Genomic DNA, 19,065 nt, shown 5'->3' on the forward strand with positions numbered 1-19,065 from the left:
AACTTGACAACTTTTACAACATTGACAACATCGACATCTTAGCAACTTTGCAACATAGCAACATCCCTCAATCCTGACATTCACATAACAAACGTTCTCTCATGAGAAAAGGCTAACAACTACGACCACTACCAAGCTTGAAGGCGTCCTATCCTAACACACGTAAGTGAAGCAAAAAGTGGGGGTCCCCATTTGCAATGGGGCGTGTATGTTTGCAACATAACAGTATCTAGACATTCTCAAACCTAGGTCTAGTTTTACAAGTATTTTCTCTATGATCCCTTCTTTGGCATCTCATATAGAACAATTTATCCTTGATTTCAATTGTTTGTATCCAATGGGAACCATCGATACAAAATTGGATCTCAGCTGGTATTTGTCTTATTGCTGCAATTTTGATACGTGCATACATATAAGAGTTACTCTCTACGATTGTAGCACTAGCAACCACATCGATTAGGGTTCCTAGATTTAGGCCAAATTTTTCAAGACATTCCTCCAACCAATATTCAAACTGGAAGATTGTGAAGTCATTCCATAATGGCCACTCATATGAATTCAATTATGCCAAATTAAAGTTGGGAAACCATTTCTACATATATAGAGGACAATTCCACATCATCGATAACCTGCAATTTTGATACGTGCATACATATAAGAGTTACTCTCTACGATTGTAGCACTAGCAACCACATCGATTAGGGTTCCTAGATTTAGACCAAATTTTTCAAGACATTCCTCCAACCAGTATTCAAACTGGAAGATTGTGAAGTCATTCCATAATGGCCAATCATATGAATTCAATTATGCCAAATTAAAGTTGGGAAACCATTTCTACATATATAGAGGACAATTCCACATCATCGATAACCCTCCTTGTAGGATCTTCTCCCTCTCTTTAGGAGAAACAAAGATCGCCACAAAAAATCCTTTTGGTATAAATTTCACAATCTCATGAGTCTTCCAACTTTATGAGATACATGCCCTAATTTTTTCTCTTGAAACTCAGGGACCTATAAATCTGCCTTGATGGTCTTCCTTAGTACAATGAGCGACCTCCACATCTTCTTGCCCTTTGTTACCCAACTTCTCCATGAATTCACAGTTCTGCCTTTGCTCCATTTTTTTGCGTATTGCTTTATTTATTTTTTAATATTGACATTTAATATGAAAAAAATTTAAATATTTAAATTAATTTTAAAATTTATAAACTTAATATACTATTATTTTAGACTTAATATAATAATTTTGTGAATATATTATATTAGACTTAAAATTAATTTTAAAATTTATAAACTTAATATAATAACTGTGAATATATTATGTATATTTTAAAAAAATTTAAATTTATATAAGGTGAATTTTATCATGAATTTTTTCTCCTCATTGAATATCATCCAAATTTTTATTGTTGCCGGACACGAATTAGAATTCAAACCTTGTGACTTAGGATTTAGAGATTACATTCATGTTTTAGCATTTACTTCTGCTTTAGGCACAGTTGTTTTTGTTACTTTAGCATGAATGTCTATAGACAATATTCACGGTAGTAATATGATTCTTAAACCTATATGTTGCTTGCTTATGGTAGTATGATAAATTTATAGTTTTGTGTAAGCTGAGGCAAAAAATATGAGCTACATGTGGTAGTATGTTTCTGTGTTTTCTTATGGTATCGGAAGTTTAACTTTTGTTCCTTAAGCATTCAGTTGATGTTAATACAACTATCTAATTTGCATGTTTCCTTAAGAATATTAAATAAAGTGAACGAGAAATTATTAATGTAAAGTACAGAGTTCAGTGAATGGGAATATTGTTCTCAGCTGTTCCCGTGTTCAGTTGATTTAATGTTGAGCTATTTTGCAGGAGTTCAACACAGGCATGTTTGATTATATGATAGCAACAGATGACAGTAAGCCTGCAAACTTTGAGAAGGAACCTGTCAAACAGGTTATGCATCCCATCAAAAGATCAAAAAAACACCAGAAGAGGGCATTGGATTCTGAATATGGAGTGGTTAGAGGAATCGACTTCAAAAATGTTCATACGGTATACTGATCGATGCTTTCTTTATTTGATTTGACTTTATTAACATGCTTGGATTCTATCTTGTCATCTGGATTGGTTGAATTTATAATTTCAACATGCATGATTCTAATTATTAAAATTGTGATTTAAAATTGTCTTTTATGTTCATGGAGAGTCAAATGCGTTGACTCTTATATGGCATTGTTTTCTAGAGAAATAAATAAAGAAAGAAAGAAAGAAAGAAAGAAAGAAATTATATTTTAGTCCTTGGATAACCCAAAAGCAGGTCAACAGGACTCAAGAGTCACCAGTTTACAATAGAAAGTTTTAGAAAGAGAAACCTCGAAAGGCCATACAAAGGGGAAGAACAAAAGCAAAGGAATATGAAACAACAATAAGGGACCACCCACATAGTTGGTCAAGAAACTAGTACATGTAGCCAGGAAGGGGGAACAAGTGAAAAAAATGGTTGATAATGCTGATTTTTGGTCTTTGTGTGCCTTTTCTCTGCATGAATTTTTGGCTTACACCTTCTTTGAGTACGTGTCGGGTGGATGGAAGAGTATGCAGTTGGGTTTTTTAATTTTTTATTATCGTATCCTTTAGTTTTTTAATGCGTTTTTTACTTTTAAGTCCGCTGAAATTATTATCATGATCTACGGACATGCCCTATTTTGAGTACATTCATGTGACATTGAGTTGGTCTTTGATTTGATTTTTTGACAGTCCCAAAATTGATATAATTTGACGAAAGGAATTTATTCCTTTCTAATCAACAGTAACTATTGATACTTAATATGCACTTCCAGTGTTTGGTATTTGATAAGTAGCTGCTATTGTATTATTAGAATAAATCATTTTATATTTTTGTTGGATTCAGAACTAACAACACAACAATTATATCATCTATTTAATTTTTTTTTAATCCTCTAATTGACAGGTCATAAATTTTGACATGCCTCTAAGCACTTCAGGGTATATACATCGCATTGGAAGAACTGGAAGAGCTAATAGCACTGGTGATTCAGTCTCACTTGTAAGTTGCCTTTCTGTTTGTAACCACGTTCACTTGTATGGTGCCATTCAGTGCATGTAGATTGTACTTTATCAGACTTGGAAGGAAATAGTCATGATAAAGTAAATTTGATTAGTTGGCACACTGGTGTGACAAATTCAATTCTTTTTTTATACTTTTTTTTTTACAATTGTGTGCACCCTTATAAACTTTGATAGCAGGTGGTCATATGGGCTAGTAGTCTATTGGGCATTTTATTTTGAAGGAAAATGTCCACAGTTATATTATGTCCAATTCTTTGTATTATTTCACCACATAGACTCCCCAAAAGCTTTTATAACAACTATAAGCTTTCTTTAGCCTTTTGGCTTTCCTAGATTCTAATTAAGGGAAATTTGGATCTGGCATGGAAGCAAGAGCATCATACCATACTGCTTTGCAGCCTCACAATTACATTGGATTGAAAATGGAACTTGGGGACTTGTCTTTGTGTTTTGATCCTTGTTTTCTGCTGCAAATGGTAATTAAATACAGAAAATAATAATATATGTGACAATGCATACCAGGCACGACAGTAAAATATATCTTTATTCACACATGCAATTAACAGAGAAGAGACCAGAGAAGGTCGGCCAAGGATTACAATCGACCTCACTATACCGTACTACTCTACTTGGCTGTACACAACATATTTAAAAGGACCTGACTGTTGCTGAGGGGTACACAACCGTCAACCAACCGACACCTAACTACCCAAGAGTGACAACCCGCTTAATACAATTAATTAATACATTGTCGGATGACAAATATTATCAAATATAACCATAGGCATTTTATGCCAACTACATTATCCCCCCTAAAAGAAAAAGTCGTCTTCCAGACGATAAGCAAACATCAAGTAATATTCGGGAAGACTAATGATAGACAGTGACTTGAACTGGATAACCCCAACTTGTAGTGTACTTGCCAAATCAATTGGGGGTTTGGGGGCAACGCCAAGGGCACGCTCCCTATCGTAGTATAGGGCGGGGTTGAGGGGCAGCGCCCCTGCCACCAACACCAAATTACAACCTTCAGAACAACACGAAACTCCATGGCGTACATGATTGTTGTGATTTTTTGAGACGCCAAAAACATTGTCGATGAAGCCAAAAAATCCAGATTTCACTCCCACCACCTGCTTTTTCTGTCCTTCCTGTATGGCCTGACCATGTACGGCTTGATACACATTGTGGTCTGAAACATCACACGTACGGCCTGCACACCTATGTGCCTGTACGGTTCCATTCAAATACCTCCATTTGTCACCGTAAGGATTTCCTTCCATAGCCAATTCTGTACAGATTCCTTCAAACTCACCTTCCAAGTTCGTACGGATTTTATGCAATTCTGTACGGATTCCGTCTAAACCCCTTGAATGCAACTTGTCCTTATAGATGTGTGTATGTTTCCGTATGGATTCGAACGATGCTTCTTTCCAACACGTGCTCAGCTTCCCATGTACGTATCTGTATTGTTGTTCTGTACGGATTTCCACCATAGGCACCTAATGATTTCGTACGGATTTGTATGGCAATTCTGTCTATTTCCCATATGGTAACTTGCGATGGCTAATGTCTTCTATCTGTATGGGTTTGTACGACTGTCTTCTTTGGCTCGACCTTGCTTCTCGTATGGATGTGTACAGATGTCCTTGATGGCTTCCTTTTCTAAGGCCAAAATGTTTTCGTACAAAGGTGTACGACTTCTCTTCCTTCCCTTCTCCGTGGCTTCCTTGGCCCCATACGGATATGCATGGCCTCTTCTTGTTGTCCCTTTCGCGAGCTTGTACGGGCCCGTACGTTCTTGGCTCCCCTGTCCGTACGGATCCATATGGATTTGACTCCACCAATTCACTCTGTAGTTTTGCCGAACTTGGTTGGCTCCTGTACCACCCCTTCGGCCGTGGGTGTCGCTCCACTTACCATACCTTCAACCATAGGTGTCATCATGCCTTCGGCCGTAGGTGTCATCATGCCTTCGGTTGTAGGTGTTTCCTCCTATCCTACCCTGCCATCCGTAAGGGTCTTTCCACGTACCACGCCTTCGGCAACACCTTAGGCCGTAGGTGTTTCCTTCCATACCATACCTTCAGCCGTAGGTGTTTCCTCATGTACCACACCTTCGGCCGTAGGTGTTTCCTCACGTACCACTCCCTCGGCCGTAGAGACTTCTTCCGTACCTTGGCCAACCTCTTTGATCTCCCTAATTTCCAACATGTTACAGCTCAGGTGTAAGACCTCATAGTCCTCCATCTGCCAATGAAAGAGTCCATTGAGGGAGCTCGTCTCATCCTCCGAGCATTCTTCCAACTCTAATACTCATTGGGTTCCATCTTTCCCTTGCCGTCATGAGAGTCATCTAAGTTAGAATCAAATGATGCCAGTTCCTTGCTCATTGCCTGGTTCCTCAGGTCAATCACATACTTACGGCCTTCACTCTCAATGGAGAGTGTATTTTTCTTCTAGTTATGATTTGCCTTCTCCATGATCAGCCAACCCCTCTCGAGGAGAGCATCGTAGGCCTTTTTCTCCAACGGAATGACAACGAAGTCAAGGAAGAAATGTTGGGTGCCAACAACCACCTTCTGTGCCATGAGTGTTCCCAAGGGCTTGATACTGTGCTGGTCTGCACTGACAAGGTGGAATGTTGGTGGCCAGAGAGTTGGTTTGCCCAAACCCCTCCATGTCTCCTCCGACAATATGTTCACTCTGGAGCCGTCGTCAATGATGGTGCTCATCAACTTCCGTCCCATTATCTCCATGTCCACTACGGTTGGTTTCCGACTGATACTTATAGTGAGCAACATGGGGTCTATAGCGGATGTGCCAGGTAATTCTGTCGACGTCATATGGTTTGTGTCAAATGGTTAGTTTAGGGTTTCTTTGCTGGCTTTCTGCGTTGTTAGGTTAGGGTTTTGGCTGCTTAGTGGGCAATTTTGCATTTCCCGTGCCCGAGTCTCAGAGTTTTGATCGTGCCTAGTGCCGTCTAGGGTTTTTGAAGTTATAGGATCAAGTTGTAAATTGTTGATATTTTAATGATCCTAAGTTTTGTCTAAGTGTAGCCCTGTTGAACGTTAACGTGTTTTTAAACACACGCATCAGTGATTTTAAAGTGCCAAGATATTCACAGACCTTTTGGAGTTGTTTTCTCGCTCCTAACGTATTATTTAAATTGGTTTCGCACTTTATTCCAATATTTTCCTAGCGTTTCGCTCATATTTTTGGAAAATTAGCCTAAGTCCTATTAAATTTAAAGTTTCTAAGTGATTTTGAGTAGTTAAAATGATAAAATCCTAAGGGAAATTCATATTCCAAGGGTTAAAGGATCAAATTCCACGCTAGAGGTGCTTTTCCCCTCACATTCCAGACTACCCAACCCATTCCCCCACTCAAAATTCACACTACACATGGGTTTCCCCTGGAATCCATACTGGTTACTATTTTCCCCCACTGTTTATCCATACCTGGGTCGAAATTCCCTTGGAAGTGCTAAAATTTGGCTAAGCATCAGGATTTATCTAGACTGCCATCAATTTTCTACCAGGAGTGCGGACTGGAGTGCGGACTGTTGGTATTTTGGTATGGTTTTGTCATTGATGTCAACACCTACTAAAACACTAGCACTTTGGAGATCCAACAACATTCACTGGCAAGCAAGTAACTATTGCACAGTTACTGGTATATGGTACACCGACAAGATATAATGATCACCGGCACTTGGAAAACACTTGGTAATGTCGAAGACATCGTCTGGACATTTTGTCCTGGAGTTTTGTTCATTGGTATATTCATATTTGCATATTTGCTTTTACCGGCAAATAGGTCCAGGGTTACACCCGCAGGTTTATCTTTTCCAGATCAACATGGCATGCTATGGAGATGATTAATTATTGTTGTAAATGCATTAAGATGACATGTTCAAACGGTTATTGCATCGGATATTATATTGTTTGTAAAATGTTTTTATTGTAATATCTTGTAGAGCCGACCTACTAAAATTGGTCTTAGGTTATGGTATAAATGTAAGATCTTATTTGTAAGATCAAATGTGGAATGCGAAAAATGATTGTGTGAAGGTATATGCGAGATTAAGCAAAGCTATACACGAAGATATCATTTGAAGGTGAAGCTAGGTTTTTGTGAAAGCATATTAGCATTACACCGGTACTGAATCCAGCATATGAAGATGCTATTTTGTGCAGTACATTCTTATTGGATTTAACCATCCAATTGTAGTCAGTGTGACTCCCATTTTGTGATTGAGCAGTGAGCTCTAGGCTGTTGGCCTTTCTGTATGTGCAGACCCCATTTATGTACACTTACTATCTGCAGTAGTATCATCTGATTGTGGGTAAGGTTTCCCACCGTGGTTTTTCCCCTCACAGGGTTTCCACGTACAAATATTGGTGTTATGTGTTGTGGATGATTTTGTGTTTATGTTTCATGCATTAATCTTTACCGGTATAGCAATTAACTGTTAAAACTGTCTACCGGCATACTTAACTGGTTTACCGGTATTAAGCATTAAGTTGGTTAAGTTGTTTTGGTTTGAATTTATTTGACAACTGATTCACACCCCCCCCCCCCCCCCCCCTTCTCAGTTGTCTCCGGGACCTAACACGGACAATGTTAAGGATAATTCCATGCCTGGGTCGATTTTCCATTAGGATTTTTGTTCGGATTTTCATTCAGATAGGGATCGATTTTCCGCTGAGAGCATTTGTAAGGATTTTTGTCCAGATTTTCATCCAGACAGGGATCGATTTTCCATTGGGAATATTTTGAGGAGTTTTGAGTCCGGATTTTCATCCAGACTGAGGTCAAAGTTCCACCAGGGAGGTTTTTTCCAAGTTAAGTGAGTTTTGAGTGTGGATTTTTTGTCTAGACCCATATCGAATTTCCCTTGGGGGTGATTTTTTGCAAATAGAGTGGATTTTTGTCCAAGCTCATATCGATTTTCCCTAGGGAGGTTTTTTTGTGTGCATTTTGATGAAGTTATGCGTGGATTTTTGTCCATGCATGGGTCGAATTTCCCTTATGGGGTAAATTTCGGCATTTTAATGATTTTTGAAGGGATTTTTCAATCCCAACCTATATCGATTTTTCCTTGGAGGCTTATTTTGGATTTAATTTGCAATATTTTAATAAATAAGCCCCATTTAATTGCTTTTAAATAATGATTAACGATTATTTAATATTTAAAAAAAAATTTAATAACTTGCAATAATCATTTAATATTTGAACCTTTTAGAAGTAAGTTAGGTTTTCACCAAGCAAGTATTTATACAAGTGTTTTATCCCACATTGCTTGTGTGGTGAAAGGGAGAGGTGAAAGCAAGTATATGAGAGGAGACTTAGCATTATTTTATTATTATTTCTGTCAGGTGTCTCCATGAAAGCAATTTTTCTCCAAGTTGGGCAAATTTTTAGCAAGGCGTTTTTGTGAAGTGTGGGATTGAGGATTTATTTTCTTCCGTTTTTTCCAGCTTGCTGATCTATTCCTCTTGGCTGCCATTAAAGACCAGTTTCAGAATTTCAATTTTGCTAAGTTTGGTGATTTTTTCAAACTTTCGCATTTTTTGGTGAAAATTGGCAATTTCATGTTTGGAGACTTAGGCGATTTTTCCTCCACCATTTTGCTTGTTGTTCAGACCTTCATTACTGCAGATCTAAGCTACCATTGACATTGTTTTCAGATTTCCATTTTGGCACCATAGTTGGGAAAATTTGATTTTGCTAAGGAGGTGATTTGGTGCCACATTTTGATGTTTTTCATGCATTCTTGTTGGCTGCCATCATTTCCAGCCTGCTGATTCGCTTCAGATCTGAGGTTTGCTTAAGATTTTGATCTCCATTAATGGCTGCCATTAATTTTCAGACTTAAGTTTTTATTGCCCAGCCAATTCCAACTTAAACATTTAGCATTCGAAGGTATTTTATGGAGTTTTCTGTGCATTTTTTAGACCATATTATCACTGTTGCAAAAGTGTGAAACTCCATTGTTAGGCGCTTGTCCTCAGAAATTTTCATTTTTAGCCACCTAACCAGTTTTGGCGAATTTGCTTGGGGCTGTTTCCTTAGCAATTTTTCATCATTTTTAGGGACTTAAACCACTTTGCAAGGTGCTGGTAAGTTTGAAGTATCCGATTTTCAGACTTGTCCTCAGAAAACTAAATTTTACCAGCCATACTTACATTCCAGAAAATGATTGTTTTGATCAATAGAGCTGATTTTTATTAAGATTATGCACATTTTGAAGATTACAACATGTTTTAAAAGTCTGATTTTCAGGTTGTCTTCAGAATTGTTGACCTCCATTGTTGACTACGGAAGGTGTCTTCAGACATTCATTGTGTGAAAACACAACTTTTCATACCTTTCCTTAGTCATCATCAATCCGGTATACTCCTTTGCATTTTAGCTTGCATATTTTCTAAGCGTAAGGAAGTATAAATGAATTTTATGGAAGGCTTCCATGCCTTAGTGTTGTCACACTTCGAACTTAATTGCTAAAATTTACCAAGTGTATGGATTATTTTTCTGACTCCATGCTCTGAATTAGCTAAATCTTTAGAAAGTCAGGAATTTTATTACGAATATTTTCCTAAGTCTTAACTTTGAGCTTCGTACAGGGGCGATGTCAAAGTCAAGATATAAGGAAAGGAAAGAACTGCTGAAGACGTTGGAGACTGGATTTTATCCAGAGTTTAAGATTTCATCCAGATGGAAGGAGATCGTTGATACAAACATGCATTTCCTGGACTTCGACCAAATGCAGCGTCGGATGTTCGGAGTCAGAGATCAGGTTCCTTCCCCAACATATGCGAATATTATGAAGAGTGGCATTTTCCATGCCGCTGGATTTCCACAGTCCATATAGTGTAGTGAGCTTATCCTGGAATGTGCACGATGTTACGATCCGCTCACAAGAATGATCAAGAGTCCTAAGGGCGTTGTCATTACCTACCTTGTTGAGGATGCCATTGCTGAGGTGTTCGGAATTCCATGCGGAACAGACATGAAGGATGTGACCAAGGAGGATTATGCAGACAGATATATGAAGAAGATGGGTGTATGCAAGAATTTAATTAACAAAGAGTGGATGATTGAGCCTAGGTCTCATCATTCCAAGGCTCCCAAGACACTTATGTGCATAGATTTTAAGAAGGAATATAGTGATTTGATATTCCTACTGAACAGAGTGATGGGGATGCCGCAGGGAGCAATATTTGATGGATGGATGTTCTACTTCATCCAGGATTGTCTTAGAGGAACACTAGTGAATTGGTCCAAGATTATAAGTGACAATCTAGATTTTCAGTTGAGGAATGTAGAGCGGTCCAAGTCATTCGCCATGACTTCTTACCTGGTGTACTTGCTTGCACGGTTTGTTTCATATAGAGGATTAATATGCAAAGGTGAAGTCGGGAATGGGTAAGGACAGTTTAAGAGTTATGAATGCTACCTCTAGCTAAGCATGCATAGAATTGAAGACTATAAGAGAGTGAATGATGCATTCACTATGTACATCACATGAATGCTGCAAGGCGGAATCCACAGAAGATTATCCAAGGAGGCAACAGAGTTAATAGAAAAATATGGATCGTGGTATATACAGTTCCCCGCTTTCACATACCTCAAGATTCATGGGTTTCAATCTAAACCCTACAGACTTCCTAGGTATCCAATCGACAGAATGATATTGTTGGAAGTGGTGAGACAGCTTCTAGAGTTCGATGTTATCCAGAGAGAGAAGCACAGGATAGGAATGACGTTCCCTATTTCAGTTGGGAAGACGTCAGAGGTTTGCCAATCCGCCATAGCCTCTAGCACTGCGAGTGAGGAGCTTGCATTCTATCGATTTACTACATATAAGAAGAGAGAAAGATTCGATCCAGACAAGAAGGTCGGAAGGAGAGAAGTTCACTCATAAGATTTACATAGAAGATTATTGGGCTAAGCTGATGGACGAGCAGGCAGTAAAGAGAAGAATGTGGTCCAAAATGTCAGTGGATTTCATGAGGAAATGTGGACTTTTCCTCATTCTTGATCAGGTATTAGATGATAGAGATCATACACATCCACAGTATGAGAGTGAAATGAAGAAGGCAATGCTATTGCCTAATTGGTCAGAGTCGGAAGAGATTAACTTGAATATATTGATGAGAGAGGTCTTGAATTTCTCCCACCTATGGGTGGATATATAGATGAATAAGTTAGTTGACATGGGTGTTCCCTTCACTTATGAAAAGATGAAGCCAGAAGAGTCTACTTCCGAGGATGATCAGAGGACTGTCAGTGATGTTAGGATTCATGCAGACGAAGAGAGTCAAGCTCCCAAGAGAAGGAGGAACACGCCAGGAGAAGTTAAGGCCAGAGGGAAGAAGATTGAGGATGTGAAGAAGAAACAGAAGACTATCACTCCACTCATCATTCCTTCACCCCCTCCCAGTGTCTCATCAATCGAAGTGATTGAAGTAACATAACAGAATAAGGAGACTCAACAGTGTTCCAACACAGTGATACTACCAGAGAATATTCAGGAATTCCATGCCACAACAACATCTGCACCTCCTGATGAGAATAATGATCAGTCGGAATCCCCTACTGTCCTTTTGGAAGTTAGCTTGGGAAATGAAGTATATGATTGGACCAGGAAAAATCTTGATGACAATGAGGATGTTATCTCGGCATTGAAAGGACTTGATCGAGAAGTATGTCTCGATGATGGTATGGAGATGGCCGCTATTCCTGAATGGCTGAGGAGAAGTATGGAGAAAAGTAAACAAATGATAGAGGTACAGCCTATTGATAATATTGATGACTATCTAGCTAGGAGTGCTAAGGGGAAGAAGCCCAAGAGAGCGGAGATTTTGTCGCACATAGCTAGAGATGAGATAGGAATGCAGATTGTGCAGATTGTTGTTCCTATTGCAGGCGTGACAGCGGACATTGCTACTCCTATGGATTTCCAGATCACTTCAGTTGCCCTTGGTCGTACGTCCAAAGAACAGGAATTCCAGGAGATTGGTGACAACCTCCAAGCAATCAAATGCAAGGTTAGACAGAGCGGTTGCGGAGAATGAAAGGTACAAAGAAGAAAATATTAGACTCAGAGTATATTGCAGGGACAAGGTGTGGAGATCCCACCCTTATTTCCCCTATTGCGGCTGACCATGGAGTACATTCACACTGCGAGGTAGCGAGAGGTACACACTCGAAGGTGGAAAAGTGGATTGAAAGCACAAGAAAGCAAGCAAATGATTTCCTTACTCAGTTTGTTCATGCATATGATAGGACAACAGGGCTTATATTCAAAATCCAGTATTTTGAGGGAGTTTGGGAAGAATTCCAGCCTATTCAAGACAAGACTATTCCACGCCTCTAGGCATTGAAGAAGATTCCTAGTTCCACCTTGGTCAGCGAGAACATTGTGCACAGTGGAGACAGATACGATTTCCATGGCTGGTATTGTTCACTGGCCGTGAAGAAATCAACTTATGAGAACGCCCAATCGAGTTGCATGGAGATGGAAGGATTAATTCAAGACATTCAGATGAAGATCCTTGCCTCGATTGAGGAATTATTGGGTGTTGATGTTAGTGATGCTAGTGGTTTACACATAGCTGAATTAAGAGATGAGATGAAATTTATGTATTTTTGCCAATTGGACTCTTTGAAGAAGAGTCAGATAGATGACTTGGTCTCTTTGTTGATTCATGTTCATAGTTCGCAGAAGCTCATACCAGAATGGGAGAACACTTTGAATGCTTGCTCGGATTCATTGGACGTGATTGATTTACAGTAGGATACCTTGCCTAGCATTTCCATGGAAGAGTTAGATTCATTATTGGCTAGATTCTTGGAGTATGCTAGGAGAGAGAGAGAGATGCAGGGAGGAATCTTCTAGAAGATTCCCTATATGATGACTAGGTATCTTTTCATTGGGCCATATGTTGGTGGCGCCATTTTTGATGTAACCCTAATTAAGGCAATTCTAGGGTTTTGTTGGCATGATCTCGGCCGTTGATCTTAGATCAATTTGGGCCATCCATTTTGTAAGAGACTCTATATATGCCCCTTTGTCTCTCATTTGTAAGAGAGAGTTTTTGTAGAATTGTTGGTATATGCTGCAGCTATTTGAATCCTAATCATTGTTCAATTGTGGGTGATTTTGCACTTCAAGTGTTGTATTTGCATTCATGGTTCTCAATTCCTCCAAGTTAGATTAGAATTTATTTTCGTGTATGTTAGATTGAGTGGAAGATTTGTTGAGTATATTTGTGTGGAATCCTTAATCGATACCACTAGCCCCTTGACGCTGGTAAGTGCGCCTTGTGTGGTCAACTGGAATTTGAGTAAGCATAACTTCAACTATTACGCGTCCGTTGACAAGCATCAACTTGGATGGTGTCAACGTTTGATGGTGATAGCTTGAAAATCTTTAAGTATACCTTAGACGATTGCACTAAGCTTGTGTCAATACCTGATTGTGAGACCTTGCCTGGTTTGATTCCACTAGATCCATTCATCATTTCCTACATTCCTAGTTTTAGAATAGATTCCCTGAACCCTATTCTTTTTCCCCCTTTTTTAGTAAGAAGTAAATCCAGAGCCATATTGATAAATCTTAAGTTGTCAGCACACCTATTCCACATCATTCATGATAATCCAAACATTTGTGTAAGCCCCCAAGTGAAACACAGCAATTCACATCAACCACTTAACTTACCCACTCGTCAAGACCTGACATGTAGAAACCTTGGAATCATTTTTGTTGATCTCATTCTTAGCATCTGAGGTGATTTTGTTCAAGAGATGATAAATTACCTTGGTACTTTATTTTGAAATGTTTTGTGCATAAAAAACACATCAACATGTTCCAGTGCTTTCCTTGCACTCTCAAACACGCACGTGTCCTCTACATGTCCACCTCCAACCTCCCAACACTCCGAGTACTTCCAAGCTTTGACTCGTCTCTGTGCTCCCTTTGGCCAAGGGTCGGCGGATCACCTAATCGCTTGGTATTGACCACCCTGTGGCCTCTTCTCACCTTTAATGGGATCTACGAACATGAATCACTCAAGGCTGACCCGATTTCTTTTAAGGCAACGACACCAAAATGTTTACCGCTACAACTAGTAAATTAAATACATAAAATAATAATATACGTGACAATGCATACCAGGGACGACAGTAAAATATATCTTTATTCACACATGCAATTATTACAGAGAAGAGACCAGAGAAGGTTGACCAAGAATTACAATAGACCTCACTATACCGTACTACTCTACTTGGCGGCACACAACATATTTAAAAGGACTCGACGGTTCCTGAGAGGTACACAACCGTCAACCAACCGACACCTAACTACCCGAGAGTGACAACCCACTTAATACAATTAATTAATACATTGTCGGATGACAAATATTATCAAATATAACCATAGGCATTTTATGCCAACTACAATCCTATCTCATGCTGGAAACACTTTGGGGATGTAGGGATGGGTAGAAAATGACACTCGACATCGCATACTTCTCCCAAAAATTGAAAACAACCTTGTTGCGTTAAAAAAATGCCTTGAAATGGAAGGAAATGCCTTGAAATGGAAGGAAATGCCATAGTACCTCGACGATCGTTGACCGTTCTACAAATGAGTAGCTGTCTCCTGCAACCTCTTAGAATAATCCTAAACCTAAAACAAAGATAAGAAAAGAGGGTGAGGGGGACCACAAGGATGCTCACACCTCTTAGAATAATCCTAAACCTAAAACAAAGATACTAACATGGAGAGCCCCCAAAACTCGCTCATTTGGTCATACTCCATTTTGTTAAAAGCTATGTTATCAGGTATTGTAGTTTTATCTTTGTTGGAAGTTGTCGTTGATGTCAAAGTTGAGAAGACTTATTGTCATTAATGTTAAGTATATGAGTGAGATTGGTAGAATGTTGACATTCATGTCAAAGGTGAGAATGCCATTAGTTGTTAAGGAATTGAAAAGCTTGGATTTATATCAACAAGAGCCTAATACACGATCCAAATGGAAATGTTATTGATGTCAAGGACAATTGTAAATTGCTGTCATTGATGTCTAAATAGTTTGACTAGAGTAACAATCAGAGTGAAGGTGTTACAAGGAGAAGAAAGAATATATTATGTTATCAAGATAGTTGTCAGAGATGTATGGACTGGATTGTTGGTAAGATAAGTTAATGCACAAAACTTAAATATAAATGCTAGTTGATTTCATCATAAGAGATGATAAAAGAATGGACACGAGATGTTACCCAGCAATCTACCAAAGAAATTTGGTGGCCATTGACCAGTGCAATATATATGCAACCCATGTTTGAATACTATATGCAGATTTAAAGAAGAAAAGTATATAATGGAGATTGCATTAAATTTGTGAGAGATATGATTTGTCTAATCAGATCTTGTGAAGGCATTGTAAGAGTTTGTCGTCCATTGAAGAAGACATATCTTGTAAAGAAGTATGAGTAGAAGAAATTGAACTGTCCATCATCTGTTGTAGAAGCAACATTCAGAGGTGGAACCTTGATTCAAAATTTGGTGCTTCAGATTGGTGTCTCTCACTAAGTTGGTGCTTAGTAGTTGGGGGTTGGTGCCTACAAATTGTGGGGATTGGTGTTTCTAGTGGGTTGATGCTCACAAATTCAGAAGTGGGAGTTGGTGCTTCCAGTGGGTTGGTGCTCACAAGGTAAGTTAGGGGTACATCCAGGATATTATACAATGAATATAGTTTGTTAATATAATGATTCACCCCCCCTCTCAGTATATTTGTGTGCTCTTCAAGTTTGGTTATTCGTATCGGTACGGTCCTAGTATCAGTGCAGTTTGGGTTTGTCCTCAGTACATCCAGGATATTGCCCAAGTACCAGGGTTCCCTGTGACTCACAAGGATCCTTGGTATTGCCCGGGCACCCCGATTTCATGTGGACTCACAAAGAACTCAAGTGCTTAGGTAGTACCCTGGGTGTACCCTGCAGGAGCTTGGGCAAATATTTATGAAAATTGTAGATGTTTATCTTGCCTCGGTTAAATTCTCTCTACTTTCTTGTTTCATTTCTGGTTTCGTTGGACTTTTGTGCTGATAGCATCAATCATTTTAATGGTGGATACCAAATCTTGTGGTTCTCTTCTAGTAGACTGTTATGCAAAGCATTAAGATTGTCCTCCTTTGGGAATCTTGTTTGCTGATAGATGGTTGTCTAAGCTCCATTAGTGAAAAGAGAGAGAGGCTGTAGGAGGTTGCATGCTCAGCTGAACAACTCGATTCTGCATATTTTCAACCCTTTCCAAGTGTAAATGCTATGCTGGTGGCAAGATAAACATCTACAATTTTCACAAATATATGTTGAGCTTCTACAATTGAGTATCATTGTTCTTATAATATATAGTTTTGAACACATACACACATATATTCCTATACCCACACCCATGGAAATTTTATTCTGTTGTACCAAGTTTTGTATACCTGTACCCATACTTGTACCCAAATCAGTAACTTAGGTAAAAAGACAAAGAAAGAGAACAAAAGTGAGAAGAGAAGAGAGCATCAAAACTACATCATTTGACGCAAGTTTACCTTCCATTGCTTATTTGCACAAATCCTCAATTTTTTGTTTCTTTTAAAGTTTTAAATACTACTTAGTAAGGGGTAGGGAAGGTAAAGAGGTTAGGTTTCAAAAAGAAGCCACAAGGTAAAGGGAGTTTCCAGCCCTATCTATCCTTTCTCGAGGAAGGATACCTTTTTATCTATTTTTTTTTGAGGAACCTTAGGCTGTTCAGGGCCTTCAAAAGCTAAATGAACTAGAGGTAGGTAGTTGTAAGGTTTGGTTCCTTTGGGAGCTACCATCTGTAGACAGAGTTGTGATGCTCACCAACATTGATTTGTTCTTATTAATATTCCACATGCATGTAATGCTACAACTCCTTGTTCCTTTGCTTTAGTCAATACATTTGCAGAGCATGGGTGGTTGAACAAACAAGTGCCCTACCATATATTTGTGAAACCAAAATTGCTCTCAAAATCATACTCACGCACACATGCAACCCCCTATTACCTACAGCGACCAAATCCTTGTTGGTCATCGAATTGAGTGGTAAGGCTATCCTTCATGAAGATTTATCTGAACTGATTAGATAGGGGAATGGATTACTCATTCTTTCTTCTTCTATTGATGACAAGTGCATGACAACTCTAAGCATCACACCTCCACAAATGCCCTAACCATAGGTGGCACTAGCAAAATCTAGCCAAGTGGCCTCATTGTGGCAGCTGTTCTAGAAGGTACGATTGAACCACTACCTAAATTGACTATATCTGCTACTACATCATAAGAATAAGCAATTCCTTAAGAAACTAAAAGGGCTAGGTCTAGATCTAGCTCATCAAGGTAAGCTACTAAAGCAATTGGGTCATTGGTTGTCTTTGGCTATTGAGAACATTAGATGGGAATTTGACTGTTGCCTAGAGTTGTTGTTAAACTGTGGTTGATTAGTAACATTGTGTGCTAGTGAAACACAAATAGATACATCAAATAGATATATAAAATGGAGAAGAACTTCATTTGAAAGGGGATATGGAGGAAGGAAGAAGGAATGTAGCATGTGAATCAATGAAGGATTAATGGAAGAAGATAGGAATGAGAAGTAAATGAGGAAGCGACTCTTTTAAAGGGCAGAAATTACGAAAGATTGCACTTTTTCAAAGGGTGCTAATTGTGGAAGGTTGTGACTATTTCAAAGGGTAGAAATTATGAAGGGTTGTACCATTTCAAAGGGTGGTAGTTGTGAAATGTTGTGTCTCTTGCCAAAGGGCAGACATGATGTAATGTCCTCATTTGATTCCTAAAGCAAGTTGGCCAAGGACACTACCTTTGGCCTAATGCATGTCATATCATAGGCTTTACCCACACCAAATAGTTAACATTAAGTTATCACTGTCCAAGGAAAAACTGATCGATCAAAGCGATGTGGACGTGTCATGCATTGTGTAAACCTATTGCTGACTAAGAGGAGATAAAACAGTTTGATTGAAGGAAGTTTAATTCCTTAACAATATTGTTAAGAGTAAGATTGATTAAAGAAGAGCAATCAGATTGATCACAAATTTGATTAGTTAAATTAATGATAATGTCAATAAATAGAGGCGACATCAGATTAAGGGTATGAATAGTTAAGTTGTTGAAAGAGACATGGTTGAGGAGATACAACTCCTCACATCATGACCACTTGAAAATTTATTAGAGGAGGTTTGTGGTTCATCCAAGAGAGATATGGAAGACTGATATTTCCTAATTATTCTATCTCACATCCAATTGCACAAGGAGCCACAATCTGCCTGGAACTTGGAAGGTTCCTTACCACCAATTACATGGCTTTGGATGCATGATTAAAGAGTCAATCAAACAGGAACAGCGTCAAGCAAATTGCATGATTAGAAAGTAATAAGACTGGAAGAGCGATCAGTTTCAGGACCCCATTCTTTCAGATATTCATACGCATGATCATAAGGAATGAATGAGAAGTAGCGATTAGATCATTACTAGGATTGGGTCCTCTATGTTTCTGCACATAATTTGCGAATTGTGTAATCACTTCATTGTATAATTACCTTGTAGATCCAAGATCAGATATATCCATATTGAGTCAGAATTAGATGATTTTTATATGTCAATACAATAATCCTTATCAGATGTATGCTTTGATGAATAGTATATAAGAAGTTGTTCACCCATTCAAGAAGGATTATTGCTAGATAAAATTGTATGAATCGCTGTCATCGATCCATTCAAGTTCGTTGTACAATAATCATATTTACCTCTTGATAAATCAATAATAGACACAAATCATTAGATAGCCTACAAGGGACATTACACATGATGAAGAGATGTGATCTCTTCCTCACATTGGAAGATATAAAAGGCTAAAGGTTTCATTTGAGAAAG

General features: G+C 38.6%; 1 protein-coding gene across 2 annotated transcripts in view; it reads left to right on the forward strand.

The window, feature by feature from the left end:
* Window positions 1-19,065, forward strand: part of LOC131073008 (DEAD-box ATP-dependent RNA helicase 16-like) — a 155,907-nt gene that overhangs the window by 108,660 nt on the left and 28,182 nt on the right. For both annotated transcript variants that reach the window (XM_059207474.1, XM_059207475.1), the window contains exons 9-10: window positions 1,867-2,049; window positions 2,969-3,064. In XM_059207474.1, coding sequence (XP_059063457.1) covers window positions 1,867-2,049; window positions 2,969-3,064 — 279 coding nt within the window. The remainder of the gene's footprint in view (window positions 1-1,866; window positions 2,050-2,968; window positions 3,065-19,065) is intronic.

This window comes from Cryptomeria japonica, chromosome 6 (assembly GCF_030272615.1).
Source record: "Cryptomeria japonica chromosome 6, Sugi_1.0, whole genome shotgun sequence".
In the NCBI taxonomy this organism is placed as follows: Eukaryota; Viridiplantae; Streptophyta; class Pinopsida; order Cupressales; family Cupressaceae; genus Cryptomeria; species Cryptomeria japonica.